Source organism: Oncorhynchus nerka, linkage group LG15 (assembly GCF_034236695.1).
Source record: "Oncorhynchus nerka isolate Pitt River linkage group LG15, Oner_Uvic_2.0, whole genome shotgun sequence".
Lineage (NCBI taxonomy): Eukaryota > Metazoa > Chordata > Actinopteri > Salmoniformes > Salmonidae > Oncorhynchus > Oncorhynchus nerka.
The window spans coordinates 25686229-25709788 of record NC_088410.1 but is presented as its reverse complement, the minus strand read 5'-3'; the positions used below and the strand labels follow the sequence as shown (position 1 = coordinate 25709788).

The following is a 23560-nucleotide window of genomic DNA, read 5'->3' as shown; positions in this document are numbered from 1 at the left end:
CCCACACGGTGACATGATATCATTGATATGACGTGCAAATGAGTGATAGAAAACCATCGCGCAAATGTCACCATTCTGAATATTTGTTGTTTCTTTGTGGTTTTTTTTATTCATATATATATATATTTTTTTTGTGTGGGCCACCCATGCCGCCCCAGGCAAGATGCTGCCCCGGGCGGCTGCCCATGTCGCCTATGCCTAAATCCGCCACTGGTGTGCATGCTAGGCAGAGATGGTAGGGGTCTCACAACTCATAAACACATCATATCAACTTAATTTACGCCTACGAGTTGAAGGTCCTTGGCATCATCTTACTGTACATAGACAATAGTTTTGTCTATGTAGAGTAAGATGATGCCACTGATATTCAACTAGTAGGCATAAACCACCTGAATATTAATAATCATTCGATTTTTCTTGAAGGTTGGGTGATCTTGAAAAATGTATTGTTATAACAACAACATTTTCAAACACCTAGCACTTGGAAAATATACAGGGTCAGGGGTGGCTAACCCTCTTGGAGAGCAAATGACATTTTCTTCCAGCCTGATTTTAAAGAGAGTTCACCCAAATGACAAAATACAAATGTTTGTGTCCTTACCTTGAAAGCAGTCTATGGACAAGGAGAGTGCAATCTATAATTTGGTTACCCACTGTCATGAACCGTTAATATTAACATTTCCTGTGGAGAGCCTTGGTGTAGTGGTACATGTCCTTGGCACATGTCACATACAACTTTCCACCCGAGAACAGGGATCAATCCCTACTTCCAACCTTCCCACTGTTTCTAGCATTTGCCTGTCTCCCTATCTCATTTCATTATTGTCTGAACAAAGTGTCAAATTACTTAAAAAACATATTTACAAAAAATATTAGCATAAATGTCAAAGTAACAATGTCGTTGAATTCTGAGAGCTTGTTTCATGTTCAAAGCCTCCTGTGGTTTTATTTTCTTACCCCTCCCCAATTGGCCTAAGCCATGTCAAAATACATAGAATTCCAGGAAATTAGCTTTAAAACTAACATTTTACTGGTGGAGGACCCCTAGCTCCCATCTAGGGGTTGTGCCAGGAGGCAATGCAACTCGCATAGCAAATCCCACTCCAAGCTTTCTTTAAAAGTTGGCAGCCCTGCACTGCCTACCTCTACATATGACATATCTTCTCACTCCTTATTTTCTCTCGAGGCTAGATAAGATATGCTTAAATGTTTAAATTAAATTATGTAAAGAAAATTCGTGATTTCTGTCTTGATCACATTTATATGATGTGTAGTGTTTTTTTTTTAGATTTTATGAACTCAATATAAACTTCCAACTCTGCCCACCAGATGGCTGCAATGCGATGCACTGTTTCTAAACCGGGTCGTAAAACCGTAGAAGAAAAAGCCAGCTGACAATCCCGGAAAGGAACAAACATTGGTTTGTTTGGCTTGGCAACCCATTACCCTGAGGTAATGTTATGGTTATAAACCAATTTCGTGACGATAACATCGCGTACCTATATGACTGAAGAAGGATGGATAAATATGTTTTGAATCATCAGTGACTAAATAAATCGTGTAGTAGCTAACTAAGCTCAACAACAGTTGCTAGCCATCTTATCGTGCCTTAATATTTTGTCAGATGCCAACTGTAATTATTCATGCTTTTATTTCAGCTGGACCTAACAATACATAATGCCTGAAGTCAAATCGATATTCAGAGAAGTGTTGCCCAAACAAGGTGAGTAACGACCATTATCAATAAAGACTGTGGTATAAATGAGAAATTTCGTCTATCATGCAACTCAACACAGCCACCCCTTCACTTCTGCAGTGACGTTAGATGCTCTAAAATACCGTAAACACATTCCTTTCAGTAGAAGGAACACTTCGAAACACTGCCAAGTGTTTGCCGACCGATGTTCTGTTCCTTCAGGTTTTTACTCCTACTGAAAATACCTATCTACTGTTGAAACCGGTCACTGACCCCAAAAGATACACCTACACGTAGCCCACCAGATTTGTTTTCTCTTTACCTGAAAACTTAACTACAGTATGTTCAGAGGAAAACTGCACAGTGCTACAAGAGTATACCGTGTTGATTGTATTGATCATAGTATTGAGTCTATTCTATTAAGACAGTCTTGGTAAGTGTACGAGTTGGTTCATTCCTAGGCTTGTGGCATGCAGGAAACCTGGGTGTGTCTTATTTTGTGGAATCATTCTGATAACTAGAAGACAAGCCTGTAACTTCTCGCTCTTGGTTATGCTACCATCCAAAGGGCAGTTGTCCATGGAGGATGTCCCCACCATGGTGCTGTGTAAGCCCAAGCTGATGCCTCTGAAATCAGTCACCCTGGAGAAACTGGAGAAGATGCAACTGGAGGCCCAGGAGGCCATCAAGCAACAGGATCTGGCACTGAAAGAGCAGCAGGAGACACAGTAGACATGCAATGGCAGCCCATGGAGTAGTAGGGTCAGTAGACACAAAATGGACAATAGCCAGAGTAGTTTTATCAAGCAACAGGAACTGAATGAGCCACAATGGAGGACAGTAGCTACACCAGTAGACACAAAATGGACTACAGACAGAAGTTATGGATACAATGGAGGGCAGAGGTTCACACTAGTCACAACCTAATATTGCAATATAGCACAGTTGGCATCAATATCATGGATTATTTTGATTGCTGTGAATGTATAGCCTTGTAATTATGGGAAGTCTTATTTCTGAGAGAAATTGAATTGGAGTTTAGGTAAATAACATTGTTGTGAACATGTTCTTCAAATAAAATATTTATTTCCCCTTTTATGGTGTTTTCTAAATCTAGTACCATGATTCAAGTCATCTTTCATCTACTCACACAAATACATTGACAATAGCAAACGTTTTGTATAGCAATTTATTGAACTTTTGACAATCAGGGAGCAATTAAGACTTGGTACATTTCACAACAGTGTTCCCCAAATATAAAAATAAACATTCTGGACACCATTTTGTTGTGAAATGATCGCAAACTAGTTCCCAATATCTTAACTTTATTTTTTATTAATTGCCTTGAGTAATTAAAAAAAAAAAAAAAAGTCAAGCACAGCATAGAAATAGACTAGTCTGGTACCCAGATCTGTTTGTGCCATCTTGCCCAAATTCCTATGATAGAAGTTGTGTAAAACAGCACAAACAGATCTTGAAACCAGGCTAGAAACAGACAGCAGCTGGTGAGGGAAGGTGTTGCTTCGAACCAACGACCTGTCCCCCCTTTTCATTAAAAAGCTTTATACACAAACCAGTTTAATTCTTGTACAAACACTTTCATCTAGAACAAGAAAGGAGTGGCAGTGAAATAAGAGAAAATATAAAAACAACATGGAATGACTCGTTGAGGTGTGGCACTTTCTGGGTTTTTAGCTTATACATGTATACTCAAACACCTTAAATGGGTGTATCGTCTAACTTTTCTTCAACTAAAGAACAAAGTGTGATTTTACGCATTTTTTTTTTTTAAATGTACATTCTTTCACTGTTAAGGAAAACGATAACTGACATATGGATCATAGTAAAAAAGTAGCTTCAGTTTAGCGGAACATCTCTGGCACAAAATGGCTTCTCAGTAGCTTTCCAATTTGAAGCGACCGCCGTCCCCCTCGCTCACAAATCTCTTCCGGCCCCTGTGAAAATAGCCAAAATCAGTACATCTCCATCAATCTTAAAACATGGATGTGTGTGAGAGAGAAACAAAAATAGCAAATTAAAAAGATACTTACCGACTAGGACAAAGATCCCTCAGCTTTTCACAGATGAAGCCAGCACTGAAACTCTTGTCGACAAACTGCTCTAAGATGAAGTACGCACGAGGGACGTCGATGTTAATTTCAGCTATGTCCATGTAAACTCTTTCATATCCCTGCAAACAAGATAATTATCATGTAAACAGTGACTTTCAATGTAATTCCAATGAAAAAAATGTGTGGAACATTTTATAGATCACATCAATGGTAAACAAGGAGATACAGTTGATTTTTAGGTAAAAAGTATTATATATCCCATTGGTTCTCGACCCACAATAGTTTCAACACCAGGTGGCGCCATATGCACTGCAATAGTAGAATGTTACCACCAGGTGGCGCTCAATCTCACCCTTCTCATTTGGTCCACAGTGATGATGGAGGACACCCACAGAAACTTCAGCAGCTGCAGAACCATTTTGAACGTTTTCTCCCCTTTGGATTCTAGGACCATGACTATGGCCTATTGATAATAGGAAGACAAGATGAATAACTTTTCTTACAATCAACTAAGGAAAATTCAGTATGTCAGTTTGATATTCTCAAGCAAAACAACCCTCCAACAGAGTACTTTTCCAATGCACCTACAGGTAATACGTTCATACAAGACAACATGAAAACTGGGGAAAGAAAAACTACACAACGGATGCCGTGAGTTACCTCATAGACAAACTCATGGTGGAAGTGTGGCACCTCCAGTTCTCTCAGACACCTCTCTGCTTCCTTGTTGTCTCCAGACAGAAGATACTCCTTCAGCAACAGGGTCATCTGATACAAGTAGAGAAAAGGGGATATCCAAAGTCAATGTATGCCCATTGAACACCTGAGGTTCATCGATGACAACAAAAAGGCCCGCTCATAGATAGGGAATAGGAAGAACACATGAAACTAAGACATAGTTCAGCAACGGCTGAGATATTAACGTGAATGTTGGCATGTCCATTACGGCTACTCGGATGTACGTGTCGATATCATGTGATCACTGGAGACATCAGTTAAACTAAAGCAGGTCTTGATGACCTCACCCTTTCATAGTGAAAGCTCAATGAAATTACAATCCAATAACTTAATTTGGAGAACAGCACAGACAGGATTTAAATAGCTGGCAGACATAAAGGACAGAGCATAGAGAACACACCTGACAAGCAGCTCGTTCCGTCCTCTATAAAATGAACAGGTCTCACCTCTCTGACGAGCTGGGTGACAGGTCTCTGACCTCCGCCTGTTCCCCAGAGGTTGTCGATGCGCAGGCCGCCCAGACCCATCTTCAACAGCACCGCCGCCCGGTCCAAGGCCGCCCTATATGGAAAAACACATGGCGACAAGTCAGTGTGGACGCTGTCATCATTCAGTCAATCATCCACCTCTACCTCCCTCGTTCATGGAATTATCCTTCCCTTAGTCATGAATTCTGCTGACCCTGGTTTATACCCTCTCATTCCAAACTCCCATAAACCATCCCTCGGGATGTATTAGATTTCCCTCAAGTTCTCTCAATGAATTCATAGAACGAAGACATTTAATTACGTAAACTCTGCCTAGCAACAAGCCACCAAATAGTCTGTAATCCATGTATGACACTCCCCCAAAAGCTTCACTCATTGGTCTCTGTGAATACGCCCACCAAATTACAAGGCGAAACACAACATAACCCAAGGGGTTCCCAAACTTTTTGGGGCCGGGGGACCCCTTTTATGATAGCAAATTCATCAGGGACCCCTCAATATCAGAACACAACTCCAACTTTAGAGTGTGATAAAAAAATGTTTTATTACGATTGCTGCAGTGCTAAAGAACATTTTAAAAGGCCCACCCCTCTGCATCAGAGAGAACATTTTAAAAGGCCCACCCCTCTGCATCAGAGAGAACATTTTAAAAGGCCCACCCCTCTGCATCAGAGAGAACATTTTAAAAGGCCCACCCCTCTGCATCAGAGAGAACATTTTAAAAGGCCCACCCCTCTGCATCAGAGAGAACATTTTAAAAGGCCCACCCCTCTGCATCAGAGAGAACATTTTAAAAGGCCCACCCCTCTGCATCAGAGAGAACATTTTAAAAGGCCCACCCCTCTGCATCAGAGAGAACATTTTAAAAGGCCCACCCCTCTGCATCAGAGAGAACATCTTCAGAGAGAACATTTTAAAAGGCCCACCCCTCTGCATCAGAGAGAACATTTTAAAAGGCCCACCCCTCTGCATCAGAGAGAACATTTTAAAAGGCCCACCCCTCTGCATCAGAGAGAACATTTTGACATTTTAAAGTTAATTTCCCGAAACTCCACACATTTTCCCACGGAGAAGGCAATTTTACAGTAGAGTTGAAAAACTGGTATGGAGTTGAAAACGGAATCTTTGATGGAGTATTGTAGATCTCTGTGAGCCTCCCAGACCTTGTTGTGCCTATAAGGGTATACTGTAAACCCCCTCAACAACATCTCCATGATCATACCACATAGAAATGTGAGAAGGCGTTTCGTGTTTAATAAAGGACACCAACACATACCTTGCATGGACACAGTCGACTCTCCCCTTGTAGCCGTCTAAGTAGCTCTTGGAGAGGATCTTATCTTTGACAGCCCGGGCAATGAATTGGCCCACGAGCTGAAAGACAAAAAGAAAACACGGTTAACACACACACTGGTCTCCAACACTGTTCTCTCTGGTCCACCCAAAACAACAGAACAGGAAGTTAGCTCTGCCAACAAAGAAATCTAAATAAAGAGGACAGACTGAACTGTTGCCAAATAGCATGCCCATGGGCCTGAAATATCCTGCCTGCAGAATAATGTAATCCATTTGGAAATGAAGAGTCAGGAACACATGCAAGTGTAACTGCACAGCCATAAACCATTATAGTACAATACACACATTTTATAATGAATTACTGCAGAGGCAAATAGACAACAAATCACTTACATTTAGCATCAAAGTAGGTCAATGGAGAGACCAGAGGCTGGATGGATGCATAAACACTTGTTGTTTGGGATGAGGTGACCGTGACAGTGTTTGTTGACATGAGTCAGAGATATGAGAGAGAGCGTGACGGGGAGGAGAAAAGCCAGAGAAAGAGCTGGCCTTGCTGTTCTGGACAGGACAAACTGGACAAAGCCTGTTGCTAACAAGCCATTGTGTCTGTGCAGACAAGAGAGCCCCAAACTCATCTGACCAGAACCAGTCTGGAAAGAGAGGAATGAGAGAGAAAGAGACTGCACAGTCAGGGGGAAGAACAGAGAGGGTGGCCTTGCAGGGAAGTGAGAGAGAGAGAGAGAGAGAGAGAGAGAGAGAGAGGAGGACAGACACGTGAGAGAGAGAGAGGGGGGGGATGATAAATAACCCTTCTATCAGCCTCCTACGCTGAGCTGGCATTTTGTGCCTGGCGCTGCTGAGACAATGAGGCGAGAGATCGCATGTCTGCTCTGTGTGGACGGGGAGAACAGAAAGAAAAGAGCTGAAACTCACCATCGCTTTCTTTCAGACAGTCTTATCTACAGTAAACAGTACCACAGTGTTATTCAGTGGTGTAAAGTACCTAAGTAAAAATACTGTAAGGCACAACTTTAGTTTTGTGCTTTACGACTTTTACTCCACTACATTCCTAAAGAAAATAATGTACTTTTTACTCCATACGTTTCCCCGACACCCAAAAGTACTCGTTACATTTTGAATGCTTAGCAGGACAGGAAAATGGTCCAATTCACACACTTATCAAGAGAACATCCCTGGTCAGCCCTACTGCCTCTGATCTGGAGGACTCATTAAAACACAAATGCTTAATTTGTCAATTATGACTGAGTGCCCCTTGGCTATCAGTAAATATATACAGTACCAGTCAAAAGTTTGCATACATCTACTCATTCAAGGGTTTTCTATATTTGTACTATTTTCTACATTGTAGAATAGTGGAGACATCAAAACTATGAAATAACACATATAGAATCATGTAGTAAGAAAAAAAATAAGTGGTGAACAAATCAAAATATATTTTATATTTGAGATTCTGCAAAGTAGCCCCCCTTTGCCTTGACAACTTTGCACACTCGTGGCATTCTCTCAACCAGCTTCATGAGGTAGTCACATGAATGCATTTCAATTAACAGGTATGCCTTGTTAAAAGTTAATTTGTGGAATTTCTTTCATTCTTAATGCTTTTGAACCAATCAGTTGTGTGGTAGGGACAAGGTAGGGGTGGTATACAGAAGATAGCCCTATTTGGTAAAAGACCAAGGCCATATTATGGCAAGAACAGCTCAGATAAGCAAAGAGAAAACAGTCCATCGTTACTTTAAGACATGAAGGTCAGTCAATAAGGAAAAGGTCAAGAACTTTTAACATTTCTTCATGTGTAGTCATTGTCAATAACAATTTGTTCTTAACTGGGCTTGCCTAGTTAAATAAAATAAATAACCAAGCGCAATGATGAAACTGGCTCTCATGAGGACCGCCACAGGAAAGCACGACCCAGAGTTACCTCTGCTGCAGAGGATAAGTTGATTAGAGTTACCAGCCTCAGAAATTGCAGCCCAAATAAATTAAGTAACAGACAACTGTTCAGAGGAGACTGTGTGAATCAGGCCTTCATGGTCGAATTGATGAAAGGAAACCACTAAAGGACACCAATAAGAAGAGACTTGCTTGGGCCAAGAAACACGAGCAATGGACATTAGACCGGTGGAAACATGTCCTTTGGTCTGATGAGTCCAAATGTGAGATTTTTGGTTCCAACCACCGCATGTGTGGTTCCCACCGTGAAGCATGGAGGAGGAGGTGTGATGGTGCTTTGCTGGTGACGGTCTAATTTATTTAGAATTCAAAGCACACTAAACCAGCATGGCTACCACAGCATTCTGAAGCAATACGCCATCCCACCTGGTTTGCGCTTAGTGGGACTATCATTTGTTTTTCCAACAGGACAATGGCCCAACACACCTCCAGGCTGTGTGAAGGCTATTTGACCAAGAAGGAGCGTGATGGAGTGCTGCATCAGATGACCTGGCCTCCACAATCACCAAACCTCAAACCAATTGAGATGGTTTGGGATGAGGTGGACTGCAGAGTGAATTAAAGCAGCAAAAAAGCACTCCGCATACGAGGGAACTCCTTCAAGACTGTTGGAAAAGCATTCCAAGTGAAGCTGGTTGAGACAATTCTTCAACTGGGCTTGATTGAGCTTGCCTGGCGCAGTGGAATGGAACACACAAAGTGGAAACCTTGTCCACCTGGCACTCTGAGGCAAATGTATTTCAAATACTGTTTGAACCCAGCCCTGTTATGCACACAGGGTACAGTACAACAACATACATCCCACACAGTAGTGACACCAACAAAAAGCATTGTATCTGGGACAAATCATTCACCAAATCTTGTAATGAATAAACTGTCGTGGTAAAAACACATTGATACAACAGCAGCTAAAATGGGGAGAAGTCTGTCCATAATAAAGCGCTGCTCTGCATTCTTAAGAACACTATCAACAAGGCAGGTCCTAGAGGCCCTAGTGTTGTCGCACCTAGACTACTGTTCAGTCTTGTGGTCAGGTGCCACAAAGAGGGACAGGAAAATGACAATTGGCTCAGAACAGGGCAGCACGGCTGGCTCAGAACAGGGCAGCACGGCTGGCTCAGAACAGGGCAGCACGGCTCCCTTAAATGTACACAGAGAGCTAATATTAATAACATGCATGTCAATCTCATGGCTCAAAGTGGAAGAGAGATTGACTTCACTACTTGTTTTTGTAAGAAGTGTTGACAAGCTTGAATGTACCGAGGTGTCTGTTTAAAAACTACTAGCACACAGCTCGGACAGCCATGCATACTAGAGGTCGACCGAGTAATCAGGGCCGATTTCAAGTTAGAACAATCAGTAATCAGCCTTTTTGGACGCCGATTACATTGCAATTCACGAGGAAACTGCATGGAAGGCTGACCACCTGTTACTAGAGTGAGGACCTCAAAAGGACCTTGTGGCTGCAAGAAGCCAAGTTAAGTTGCTAGCTAGCATTAAACTTCTCTTATAAAAAACAATCAAGCAATCTTCACAGAATCACTAGTTAACTTAGTAATATCATCAACCATGTGTAGTTAACTAGCTTGCCCTGCGTTGCATATAATCAATACGGTTCCTGTAAATGTATCATCGAACCACAGCCTACTTCAACTTCGCCAAACGGGTGATGATTTTACAAAAGTGCATTCGTGGAAAAAGCATAATTGTACCCAACTATCAATGCCTTTCTTAAAAGCAATACACAGAAGTATATTTTTTAAACCTGCATATTTAGTTTAAAATTCATGTTAACAGGCAATATTAACTAGGGAAATTGTGTCACTTCTCTTGCGTTCATTGCACGCAGAGTCAGGGTATATGCAACAGTTTGGGCCACCTGGCTCTTTGCGAACTGTGAACTCATTTGCCAGAATTTTACGTAATTATGACATAACATTGAAGGTTGTGGAACGTAAAAGCAATATTTAGACTGGTTGCCACCCGTTAGATAAAATACAGAAAGGTTCCATATTTCATTGAAAGAATAAACGTTTAGTTTTCGAAATGATAGTTTCTGGATTTGACCACATTAATGACCAATGGCTCGTAGTTCTGTGTGTTTATTATAATTAAGTCTATGATTTGATAGAGCAGTCTGACTGAGCGGTGGTAGGTAGCAGCAGGCTCGTAAGCATTCATTCAAACAGCACTTTACTGTGTTTGCCAGCAGCTCTTAGCAATGCATGATGCACAGCGCTGTTTATCACTTCAAGCCTATCAACTCCTGAGATTAGGCTGGCAATACTAAAGTGCCTATTAGAACATCCAATAGTCAAAGGTATATGAAATACAAATGGTATAGAGGGAAATAGTCAACGCATCATAATTCATATAATAACTACAACCTAAAACTTCTTAACTGGGAACATTGAACCTCCAGATTTCATATGTTCTCATGTTCTGACCAAGGAACTTAAAACGGTCGCTTTTTTTACATGGCACATATTGCACTTTTACTTTCTTCTCCAACACTTTTTGCATTATTTAAACACGTTTTATTATTTATTTGAGACTAAATAGATTTTATTTATGTATCAAGTTCAAATAAAAAAGGTTCATTGTTCATTCAGGATTGTTGTAAATATTATTACAAATGAGAAGGAAAAAAAAATGTTGGCTGATTAACTGGTATCGGATTTGTTTTGGTCCTCCAATAAATCGGTCGACCTCTAATGCATCCCCCACAAGGCATTTTACACTGCTGCTACTCTGTTATTGTCTATGCAGTCACTTTAATAACGACCTACATGTACATAATACCTCGACTAACCGGTACCCCCTGTATATAGCCTCGCTATTGTTATTTTACTACCGTTCAATTTTTTGTTACTTTTATTGGCTTACTGGTGCTCTTTCATGCCGTCCCTAGGAGGGGTGCGTCACTTGAGTGGGTTGAGTCACTGACGTGATCTTCCTGTCTGGGTTGGCGCCCCCCCCTTGGGTTGTGCCATGGCGGAGATCTTTGTGGGCTATACTCAGCCTTGTCTCAGGATGGTAAGATGGTGGTTGAAGATATCCCTCTAGTGGTGTGGGGGCTGTGCTTTGGCAAAGTTGGTGGGGTTATATCCTGCCTGTTTGGACCTGTCCGGGGGTATCGTCGGACGGGGCCGCAGTGTCTCCCGACCCCTCTTGTATCAGCCTCCAGTAATTATGCTGCAGTAGTTTATGTGTCGGGGGGCTAGGGTCAGTCTGTTATATCTGGAGTACTTCTCCTGTGTTATCCGGTGTTCTGTGTAAATTTAAGTATGCTCTCTTTCTCTCGGAGGACCTGAGCCCTAGGACCATGCCTCAGGACTACCTGGCATAATGACTCCCTGTCCCCAGTCCACCTGGCCGTGCTGCTGCTCCAGTTTCAACTGTTCTGCATGCGGCTATGGAATCCTGACCTGTTCACCGGACGTGCTACCTGTCCCAGACCTGCTGTTTTCAACTCTCTAGAGACAGCAGGAGTGGTAGAGATACTCTTAATGATCGGCTATGAAAAGCCAACTGACATTTACTCCTGAGGTGCTGACTTGCTGCACCCTCGACAACTACTGTGATTATTATTATTTGACCATGCTGGTGATTTATGAACATCTTGGCCATGTTCTGTTATAATCTCCACCCGGCACAGCCAGAAGAGGACTGGCCACCCATCATAGCCTGGTTCCTCTCTAGGTTTCTTCCTAGGTTTTGGCCTTTCTAGGGAGTTTTTCCTAGCCACCGTGCATTGCTTGCTGTTTGGAGTTTTAGGCTGGGTTTCTGTACAGCACTTTGCGATATCAGCTGATGTACGAAGGGCTTCATAAATACATTTGATTTGGATTTGATTTCTATTCCACATCAGGTAACTGATCTAAGCAGTCGAATCAGACAAAAAAAAAAAAAAAAAAAAAAAAAAAAAAAGGTAAGAATACCTTTTGGAACAGCGGGGACTGTGAAGAGACAAAGGTACAGACCAACGCATATTGTTGTATGGTGGTATTGTTGTATTACACGTGTTGTATTGTAGATGTGTAATATTGTTGTATTATACATGTTGTATTGTAGTGGTGTAATATTGTTGTATGATGGTATTATACATGTTGTATTGTAGTGGTGTAATATTGTTGTATGGTGGTATTATACATGTTGTACTGTAGATGTGTAGTGTGTAATATTGTTGTATGGTGGTATTATACATGTTGTATTGTAGATGTGTAGTGGTGTAATATTGTTGTATGATGGTATTATACATGTTGTATTGTAGATGTGTAGTGGTGTAATATTGTTGTATGATGGTATTATACATGTTGTATTGTAGTGGTGTAATATTGTTGTATGGTGGTATTATACATGTTGTATTGTAGTGGTGTAATATTGTTGTATGGTGGTATTATACATGTTGTGTTGTAGTGGTGTAATATTGTTGTATGGTGGTATTATACATATTAGATTGTAGTGGTGTAATATGGTTGTATTATACATGTTGTATTGTAGTGGTGTAATATTGTTGTATGGTGGTATTATACATGTTGTATTGTAGATGTGTAGTGGTGTAATATTGTTGTATGGTGGTATTATACATGTTGTATTGTAGATGTGTAATATTGTTGTATTATACATGTTGTATTGTAGTGGTGTAATATTGTTGTATGGTGGTATTATACATGTTGTATTGTAGATGTGTAGTGGTGTAATATTGTTGTATGGTGGTATTATACATGTTGTATTGTAGATGTGTAGTGGTGTAATATGGTTGTATTATACATGTTGTATTGTAGATGTGTAGTGGTGTAATATTGTTGTATTACACATGTTGTATTGTAGTGGTGTAATATTGTTGTATGATGGTATTATACATGTTGTATTGTAGTGGTGTAATATTGTTGTATGATGGTATTATACATGTTGTATTGTAGATGTGTAGTGGTGTAATATTGTTGTATGATGGTATTATACATGTTGTATTGTAGTGGTGTAATATTGTTGTATGGTGGTATTATACATGTTGTATTGTAGATGTATAATGGTGTAATATTGTTGTATGGTGGTATTATACATGTTGTATTGTAGTGGTGTAATATTGTTGTATGGTGGTATTATACATGTTGTATTGTAGATGTATAATGGTGTAATATTGTTGTATGGTGGTATTATACATGTTGTATTGTAGATGTGTAGTGGTGTAATATTGTTGTATGGTGGTATTATACATGTTGTATTGTAGATGTGTAGTGGTGTAATATTGTTGTATGGTGGTATTATACATGTTGTATTGTAGATGTGTAGTGGTGTAATATTGTTGTATGGTGTATTATATTGTTGTATTATACATGTTGGATTGTAGATGTGTAGTGGTGTAATATTGTTGTATGGTGGTATTATACATGTTGTATTGTAGTGGTGTAATATTGTTGTATGGTGGTATTATACATGTTGTATTGTAGTGGTGTAATATTGTTGTATGGTGGTATTATACATGTTGTATTGTAGTGGTGTAATATTGTTGTATGGTGGTATTATACATGTTGTATTGTAGTGGTGTAATATTGTTGTATGGTGGTATTATACATGTTGTATTGTAGTGGTGTAATATTGTTGTATAGTGGTATTATACATGTTGTATTGTAGATGTATAATGGTGTAATATTGTATGTATTATACATGTTGTATTGTAGTGGTGTAGTGGTATAATATTGTTGTATGGTGGTATTATACATGTTGTATTGTAGTGGTGTAATATTGTTGTATGGTGATATTATACATGTTGTATTGTAGATGTATAATGGTGTTATATTGTTGTATGGTGGTATTATACATGTTGTATTGTAGTGGTGTAATATTGTTGTATGATGTATTATATGTTGTATTGTAGTGTGTAATATTGTTGTATTATTATACATGTTGTATTGTGTGGTGTAATATTGTTGTATGGTGGTATTATACATGTTGTATTGTAGATGTATAATGGTGTAATATTGTTGTATGGTGGTATTATACATGTTGTATTGTAGTGGTGTAATATTGTTGTTGTGGTATTATACATGTTGTTGTATTGTAGATGTATAATGGTGTAATATTGTTGTATGATGGTATTATACATGTTGTATTGTAGATGTGTAGTGGTGTAATATTGTTGTATGGTGGTATTATACATGTTGGATTGTAGATGTGTAGTGGTGTAATATTGTTGTATGGTGGTATTATACATGTTGTAATATTGTTGTATGGTGGTATTATACATGTTGGATTGTAGATGTGTAGTGGTGTAATATTGTTGTATGGTGGTATTATACATGTTGTTGTATTGTGTGGTGTAATATTGTTGTATGGTGGTATTATACATGTTGTATTGTATTGTAGTGGTGTAATATTGTTGTATGGTGGTATTATACATGTTGTGTTGTAGTGGTGTAATATTGTTGGTGTAATATTGATTGTGGTGGTGGTATTATACATGTTGTATTGTAGTGGTGTAATATTGTTGTATGGTGGTATTATACATGTTGTTGTATTGTAGTGGTGTAATATTGTTGTATGGTGGTATTATACATGTTGTATTGTAGTGGTGTAATATTGTTGTATTATACATGTTGTTGTATGGTGTAATATTGTTGTATTATACATGTTGTATTGTAGATGTGTAGTGGTGTAATATTGTTGTATGGTGGTATTATACATGTTGTATTGTAGATTGTAGTGGTGTAATATTGGTTGTATTATACATGTTGTATTGTAGTGGTGTAATATTATGTATACATGTTGTATTGTAGTGGTGTAATATTGTTGTATGATGGTATTATACATGTTGTATTGTAGTGGTGTAATATTGTTGTATGATGGTATTATACATGTTGTATTGTAGATGTGTAGTGGTGTAATATTGTTGTATGATGGTATTATACATGTTGTATTGTAGTGGTGTAATATTGTTGTATAGTGGTATTATACATGTTGTATTGTAGATGTATAATGGTGTAATATTGTTGTATGGTGGTATTATACATGTTGTATTGTAGTGGTGTAATATTGTTGTATAGTGGTATTATACATGTTGTATTGTAGATGTATAATGGTGTAATATTGTTGTATGATGGTATTATACATGTTGTATTGTAGATGTGTAGTGGTGTAATATTGTTGTATGGTGGTATTATACATGTTGGATTGTAGATGTGTAGTGGTGTAATATTGTTGTATGGTGGTATTATACATGTTGGATTGTAGATGTGTAGTGGTGTAATATTGTTGTATGGTGGTATTATACATGTTGGATTGTAGATGTGTAGTGGTGTAATATTGTTGTATGGTGGTATTATACATGTTGTATTGTAGTGGTGTAATATTGTTGTATGGTGGTATTATACATGTTGTATTGTAGTGGTGTAATATTGTTGTATGGTGGTATTATACATGTTGTATTGTAGTGGTGTAATATTGTTGTATGGTGGTATTATACATGTTGTATTGTAGTGGTGTAATATTGTTGTATGGTGGTATTATACATGTTGTTGTATGGGCATTAATATTGTTGTATGGTGGTATTATACATGTTGTATTGTAGTGGTGTAATATTGTTGTATGGTGGTATTATACATGTTGTATTTAGATGTGTAATGGTGGTATTATACATGTTGTGTTGTGTAGTGGTGTAATATTGTTGTATTATACATGTTGTATTGTAGTGGTGTAATATTGTTGTATGGTGGTATTATACATGTTGTATTGTAGATGTGTAGTGGTGTAATATTGTTGTATGGTGGTATTATACATGTTGTAATATTGTAGATTGTAGTGGTGTAATATTGTTGGTATTATACATGTTGTATTGTAGATGTGTAGTGGTGTAATATTGTTGTATGGTGGTATATTGTTGTATAGTGGTGTAATATTGTTGTATGGTATTATACATGTTGTATTGTAGTGGTGTAATATTGTTGTATGGTGGTATTATACATGTTGTATTGTATGTGTAGTGGTGTAATATTGTTGTATATGGTATTATACATGTTGTTGTATTGTAGTGGTGTAATATTGTTGTATAGTGGTATTATACATGTTGTATTGTAGATGTATAATGGTGTAATATTGTTGTATGGTGGTATTATACATGTTGTAGTGGTGTAATATTGTTGTGGTGTATTATACATATTGTTGTAGATGTGTATTATACATGTTGTATTGTGTAATATTGTATGGTGTATTATACATGTTGTATTGTAGTGGTGTAATATTGTTGTATGTGGTATTATACATGTTGTATTGTAGATGTGTAGTGGTGTAATATTGTTGTATGGTGGTATTATACATGTTGGATTGTAGATGTAGTGGTGTAATATTGTTGTATGGTGGTATTATACATGTTGTATTGTAGATGTGTAGTGGTGTAATATTGTTGTATGGTGGTATTATACATGTTGTATTGTAGATTGTTGTGTATATTGTTGTATGGTGGTATTATACATTGTAGATTGTAGTGGTGTAATATTGTTGTATGGTGGTATTATACATGTTGTATTGTAGTGGTGTAATATTGTTGTATGGTGGTATTATACATGTTGTATTGTAGTGGTGTAATATTGTTGTAGTGGTGTAATATTGTTGTATGGTGGTATTATACATGTTGTATTGTAGTGGTGTAATATTGTTGTATGGTGGTATTATACATGTTGTATTGTAGTGGTGTAATATTATTGTTGTATGGTGGTATTATACATGTTGTATTGTAGTGGTGTAATATTGTTGTATGGTGGTATTATACATGTTGTATTGTAGTGGTGTAATATTGTTGTATGGTGGTATTATACATGTTGTATTGTAGTGGTGTAATATTGTGTATGGTGTATTATATTGTTGTATGTGGTGGTTATATTGTTGTATGGTGGTATTATACATGTTGTATTGTAGTGGTGTAATATTGTTGTATGGTGGTATTATACATGTTGTATTGTAGATGTATAATGGTGTAATATTGTTGTATGGTGGTATTATACATGTTGGTATAATATTGTATTGTAGATGTGTAGTGGTGTAATATTGTTGTATGTATTATACATGTTGTATTGTAGTGGTGTAATATTGTTGTATGGTGGTATTATACATGTTGGATTGTATTGTAGTGGTGTAATATTGTTGTATGGTGGTATTATACTCTGGTTGTGTAGTGTTGTAGTGGTGTAATATTGTTGTATATATTGTTGTATGTAGTGGTATTATATTGTTGTATGGTGTATTAGTGGTATTATAATATTGTAGTGGTTGTTGTATGGTGGTATTATACATGTTGTATTGTAGTGGTGTAATATTGTTGTATGGTGGTATTATACATGTTGTATTGTAGTGGTGTAATAATGGTGTAATATTGTTGTATGGTGGTATTATACATGTTGTATTGTAGATGTATAGTGGTGTAATATTGTTGTATGGTGGTATTATACATGTTGTTGTATTGTAGTGGTGTAATATTGTTGTATGGTGGTATTATATTGTAGTGGTGTAATATTGTTGTATGGTGTAATATTGTTGTATGATGGTATTATACATGTTGTATGTTTGTAGTGTAGTGTGTAATATTGTTGTATGGTGGTATTATACATGTTGTATTGTATTTGTGTAGTGGTGTAATATTGTTGTATGGTGGTATTATACATGTTGTATTGTAGTGGTGTAATATTGTTGTATGGTGGTATTATACATGTTGTATTGTAGATGTGTAATATTGTTGTATGTGTATTATACATGTTGTATTGTAGATGTGTAGTGGTGTAATATTGTTGTATGGTGGTATTATACATTGTTGTTGTATTATACATGTTGTATTGTAGTGGTGTAATATTGTTGTATGGTGGTATTATACATGTTGTATAGTGTATGTTGTATTGATGTGTAATATTGTGGTGTAATATTGTTGTATTGTTGTATTGGTTGTATTGTATTATACATGTTGTTGTATTATACATGTTGTAGATGTGTAGTGCTTATACGTGGTATTACTGTAAATGTTGTGTAATGTTGTATTGTAGTTGTAATATTGTTGTATGGTGGTATTATACATGTTGTATTGTAGATGTGTAGTGGTGTAATATTGTTGTATGGTGGTATTATACATGTTGTATTGTAGATGTGTAGTGGTGTAATATTGTTGTATGGTGGTATTATACATGTTGTATTGTAGATGTGTAGTGGTGTAATGTTATTGTTGTATGGTGGTATTATATTGTTGTATTGTAGTATTATACATGTATTGTAGTGGTGTAATATTGTTGTATGGTGGTATTATACATGTTGTATTGTAGTGGTGTAATATTGTGGTATTATATTGTAGATGTATAATGGTGTAATATTGTAGTGGTGTAATTGTTATTGTTGTATTATACATGGTGTATTATTGTATGGTGGTGTGGATAAGATTGACTTAAATGTAAATGTAAATGTGGTATTATACATGTTGTATTGTAGTGGTGTAATATTGTTGTATGGTGGTATTATACATGTTGTATTGTAGATGTATAATGGTGTATGGTGTATTATATGTTGTATTGTAGTGTGTAATATTATTGTATGGTGGTATTATACATGTTGTATTGTAGATGTGTTGTATGGTGGTGTAATATTGTTGTATGTGGTATTATACATGTTGTATTGTAGTGGTGTAATATTGTTGTATTATACATGTTGTATTGTAGTGGTGTAATATTGTTGTATGGTGGTATACATGTTGTAAATGTAAATGTATAATGGTGTAATATTGTTGTATGGTGGTATTATACATGTTGTATTGTAGTGGTGTAATATTGTTGTATGGTATTATACATGTTGTATTGTAGAGTGGTGTAATATTGTTGTATGGTGGTATTATACATGTTGTATTGTAGATGTGTATTGTTGTGGTGGTAATATTGTTGTATGGTGGTATTATACATGTTGGATTGTAGATGTGTATGTGTGTAATATTGTTGTATGGTGTATTATATTGTTGTATTGTAAGTGGTGTAATATTGTTGTATGGTGGTATTATACATGTTGTAGATTGTAGTGGTGTAATATTGTTGTATGGTGGTATTATACATGTTGTATTGTAGATGTGTAGTGGTGTAATATTGTTGTATGGTGGTATTATACATGTTGTGTGTAATATTGTTGTATGGTGTATTATACATGTTGCTAATTGTAGTAAATGTATTATACATATTGTTGTATTGTATTATACATGTTGATTGTAGATGTATAATGGTGTAATATTGTTGTGGTATTATACATGTTGTATTGTAGTGGTGTAATATTGTTGTATGGTGGTATTATACATGTTGTATTGTAGATGTGGTGTAATATTGTTGTATGGTGGTATTATACATGTTGTATTGTAGATGTATAATGGTGTATTTGTTGTATGGTGGTAATATATTGTTGTTGTAGTTGTAGTGGTGTAATATTGTTGTATTATACATGTGTAATATTGTTGTATTGTAGTGGTGTATACTTATTGTAATGTAATATTGTTGTATTATACATGTTTGTATTGTAGTGGTGTAATATTGTTGTATGGTGGTATTATACATGTTGTATTGTAGATGTGTAATATTGTTGTATGGTGGTATTATACATTGTTGTATTGTAGTGGTGTAATATTGTTGTATGGTGGTATTATACATGTTGTATTGTAGATGTATAATGGTGTAATATTGTTGTATGGTATAATTTGTATTGTTGTGTATAAGTGGTGTAATATTGTTGTATGATGGTATTATACATGTTGTATTGTAGATTGTAGTGGTGTAATATTGTTGTATGGTGGTATTATACATGTTGATTGTAGATGTGTAGTGGTGTAATATTGTTGTATGGTGGTATTATACATGTTGTATTGTAGATGTGTAGTGGTGTAATATTGTTGTATGGTGTAATATTATTGTATGTTATACATGTTGATGTATTGTAGTGTGTAATATTGTTGTATGGTGGTATTATACATGTTGTATTGTAGATGTGTAATGGTGTAATATTGTTGTATGGTGGTATTATACATGTTGTATTGTAGATGTGTAAATGGTGTAATATTGTTGTATGGTGTATTATACATGTTGTATTGTAGTGGTATGTAATATTGTTGTATGTTGGTATTATATGTTGTATTGTAGTGGTGTAAATATTGTTATTATACATGTGGTATTATACATGTTGTATTATACATGTTGTAGATGTGTAGTGGTGTAATATTGTTGTATGGTGGTATTATACATGTTGTATTATAGTGGTGTAATATTGTTGTATGGTGTACAATTGTAGTGGTGTAATATGTGTTGTATGGTGGTATTATACATGTTGTATTGTAGATGTATAAGTGGTGTAATATTGTTGTATGGTGGTATTATACATGTTGTATTGTAGTGGTGTAATATTGTTGTATGGTGGTATTATACATGTTGTATTGTAGTGGTGTAATATTTGTTGTATTGGTGGTATTGTAATATTGTTGTATTATATGTTGTATTGTAGTGGTGTAATATTGTTGTATGGTGGTATTATACATGTTGTATTGTAGTGGTGTAATATTGTTGTATGGTGGTATTATACATGTTGTATTGTAGTGTGTAGTGGTGTAATATTGTTGTATGGTGGTATTATACATGTTGTATTTAGATAGTGGTGTAATATTGTTGTATGGTGGTATTATACATTGTAGATTGTAGTGGTGTAATATTGTTGTATGGTGTATTATAATATTGTAGTGGTGTAATATTGTTGTATGGTGGTATTATACATGTTGTATTGTATGTGGTGTAATATTGTTGTATGGTGGTATTATACATGTTGTATTGTATATGTGTATGGTGTATTATACATTGTTGTATGGTGGTGTTATATTGTTGTATTTACATGTTGTATTGTAGTGGTGTAATATTGTTGTATGGTGGTATTATACATTGTGTTGTAATATATGGTGGTATTATACATGTTGTATTGTAGATGTGGTGTAATATTGTTGTATGGTGGTATTATACATGTTGTATTGTAGATGTATAATGGTGTAATATTGTTGTATGGTGGTATTATACATGTTGTATTGTAGATGTAATATTATGTAATATTGTTGTAAATGTGGTATTATACATGTTGTATTGTAGATGTGTAGTGGTGTAATATTGTTGTATGGTGGTATTATACATGTTGTATTGTAATAGTGGTGTAATTGTATGTGTTGTAATATTATGGTGGTATTATACATGTTGTATTGTAGTGGTGTAATATTGTTGTATGGTGGTATTATACATGTTGTATTGTAGTGGTGTAATATTGTTGTATGGTGGTATTATACATGTTGTATTGTAGATGTGTAGTGGTGTAATATTGTTGTATGGTGGTATTATATTGTTGTATTTGTTGTATTGTAGTGGTGTAATATTGTATGGTGGTATTATACATGTTGTATTGTAGTGGTGTAATATTGTTGTATGGTGGTATTATACATGTTGTATTGTAGTGGTGTAATATTGTTGTATGGTGGTATTATACATGTTGGATTGTAGATGTGTAGTGTGTAATATTGTTGTATGGTGGTATTATACATGTTGGATTGTAGATGTGTAGTGGTGTAATATTGTTGTATGATGGTATTATACATGTTGTATTGTAGATGTGTAGTGGTGTAATATTGTTGTATGGTGATATTATACATGTTGTATTGTGTGTAATATTGTTGTATGGTGGTATTATACATGTTGTATTGTAGTGGTATAATATTGTTGTATGGTGGTATTATACATGTTGTATTGTAGATGTGTAGTGGTGTAATATTGTTGTATGGTGGTATTATACATGTTGGATTGTAGATGTGTAGTGTGTAATATTGTTGTATGGTGGTATTATACATGTTGTATTGTAGATGTATAGTGGTGTAATATTGTTGTATGGTGGTATTATACATGTTGTATTGTAGTGGTGTAATATTATTGTATGGTGGTATTATACATGTTGTATTGTAGATATATAATGGTGTAATATTGTTGTATGGTGGTATTATACATGTTGTATTGTAGTTGTGTAGTGGTGTAATATTGTTGTATGGTGGTATTATACATGTTGTATTGTAGATGTGTAGTGGTGTAATATTGTTGTATGGTGGTATTATACATGTTGTATTATACATGTTGTATTGTAGTGGTGTAATATTGTTGTATTATACATGTTGTATTGTAGTGGTGTAATATTGTTGTATGGTGGTATTATACATGTTGTATTGTAGATGTGGTGTAATATTGTTGTAATAGATGTGTAGGTGTAATATTGTTGTATGGTGGTATTATACATGTTGTATTGTAGATGTGTAGTGGTGTAATATTGTTGTATGGTGGTATTATACATGTTGTATTGTAGATGTGTAGTGGTGTAATATTGTTGTATGGTGGTATTATACATGTTGTAGTGGTGTAATATTGTTGTATGGTGGTATTATACATGTTGTATTGTAGTGGTGTAATATTGTATGTATTATACATGTTGTAAGTGGTGTATTGTTGTATGGTGGTATTATACATGTTGTATTGTAGTGGTGTAATATTGTTGTATGGTGTATTATACATGTTGATTGTAGATTGTAGTGGTGTAATATTGTTGTATGGTGGTATTATACATGTTGTATTGTAGATGTGTAGTGGTGTAATATTGTTGTATGGTGTATTATACATGTATTAGATAGTGGATTGTAATATTGTTGTATGGTGGTATTATACATGTTGTATTGTAGAGTGGTGTAATATTGTTGTATGGTGGTATTATACATGTTGTATTGTAGTGGTGTAATATTGTGTAATATTGTTGTATGTAATATTGGTATTATACATGTTGTATTGTAGATGTATAATGGTGTAATATTGTTGTATAGTGGTATTATACATGTTGTATTGTAGTGGTGTAATATTGTTGTATGGTGGTATTATACATGTTGTATTGTAGATGTATTATGGTGTAATATTGTAGTAATACATTGTTGTATGGTGGTATTATACATGTTGTATTGTAGTGGTGTAATATTGTTGTATTATACATGTTGTATTGTAGTGGTGTAATATACATGTTGTATTGTAGTGGTGTATTATACATGTTGTATTGTAGTGGTGTAATATTATTGTATGGTGGTATTATGTTGTATTGTAGTGGTGTAATATTGTGTATTATACATATTGTATTGTAGTGGTGTAATATTGTGGTATTATACATATTGTAGTGGTGTAATATTGTTGTATTATACATGTTGTATTGTAGTGGTGTAATATTGTAGTATTATACAT

General features: G+C 35.8%; 1 protein-coding gene and 1 non-coding gene across 3 annotated transcripts in view; one reads left to right on the top strand and one right to left on the bottom strand.

Moving 5' to 3' along the window:
• Positions 1 to 2424, top strand: part of LOC115115685 (uncharacterized) — a 37207-nt gene extending 34783 nt beyond the window's left edge. The window contains exons 2-4 of the transcript XR_010458721.1: positions 1330 to 1452; positions 1659 to 1723; positions 2270 to 2424. This is a non-coding gene — a transcript (uncharacterized LOC115115685). The remainder of the gene's footprint in view (positions 1 to 1329; positions 1453 to 1658; positions 1724 to 2269) is intronic.
• A 443-nt stretch (positions 2425 to 2867) lies between these two features.
• The window catches only part of pdcd4b (programmed cell death 4b), a 40626-nt gene continuing 19933 nt past the window's right edge, over positions 2868 to 23560 (bottom strand). For both annotated transcript variants that reach the window (XM_065001359.1, XM_065001360.1), the window contains exons 7-12: positions 6271 to 6368; positions 4953 to 5067; positions 4429 to 4536; positions 4121 to 4231; positions 3748 to 3887; positions 2868 to 3651 (exon numbers count right to left, since the gene is read on the bottom strand). In XM_065001359.1, coding sequence (XP_064857431.1) covers positions 3591 to 3651; positions 3748 to 3887; positions 4121 to 4231; positions 4429 to 4536; positions 4953 to 5067; positions 6271 to 6368 — 633 coding nt within the window. In that variant the 3' untranslated portion in view covers positions 2868 to 3590. The remainder of the gene's footprint in view (positions 3652 to 3747; positions 3888 to 4120; positions 4232 to 4428; positions 4537 to 4952; positions 5068 to 6270; positions 6369 to 23560) is intronic.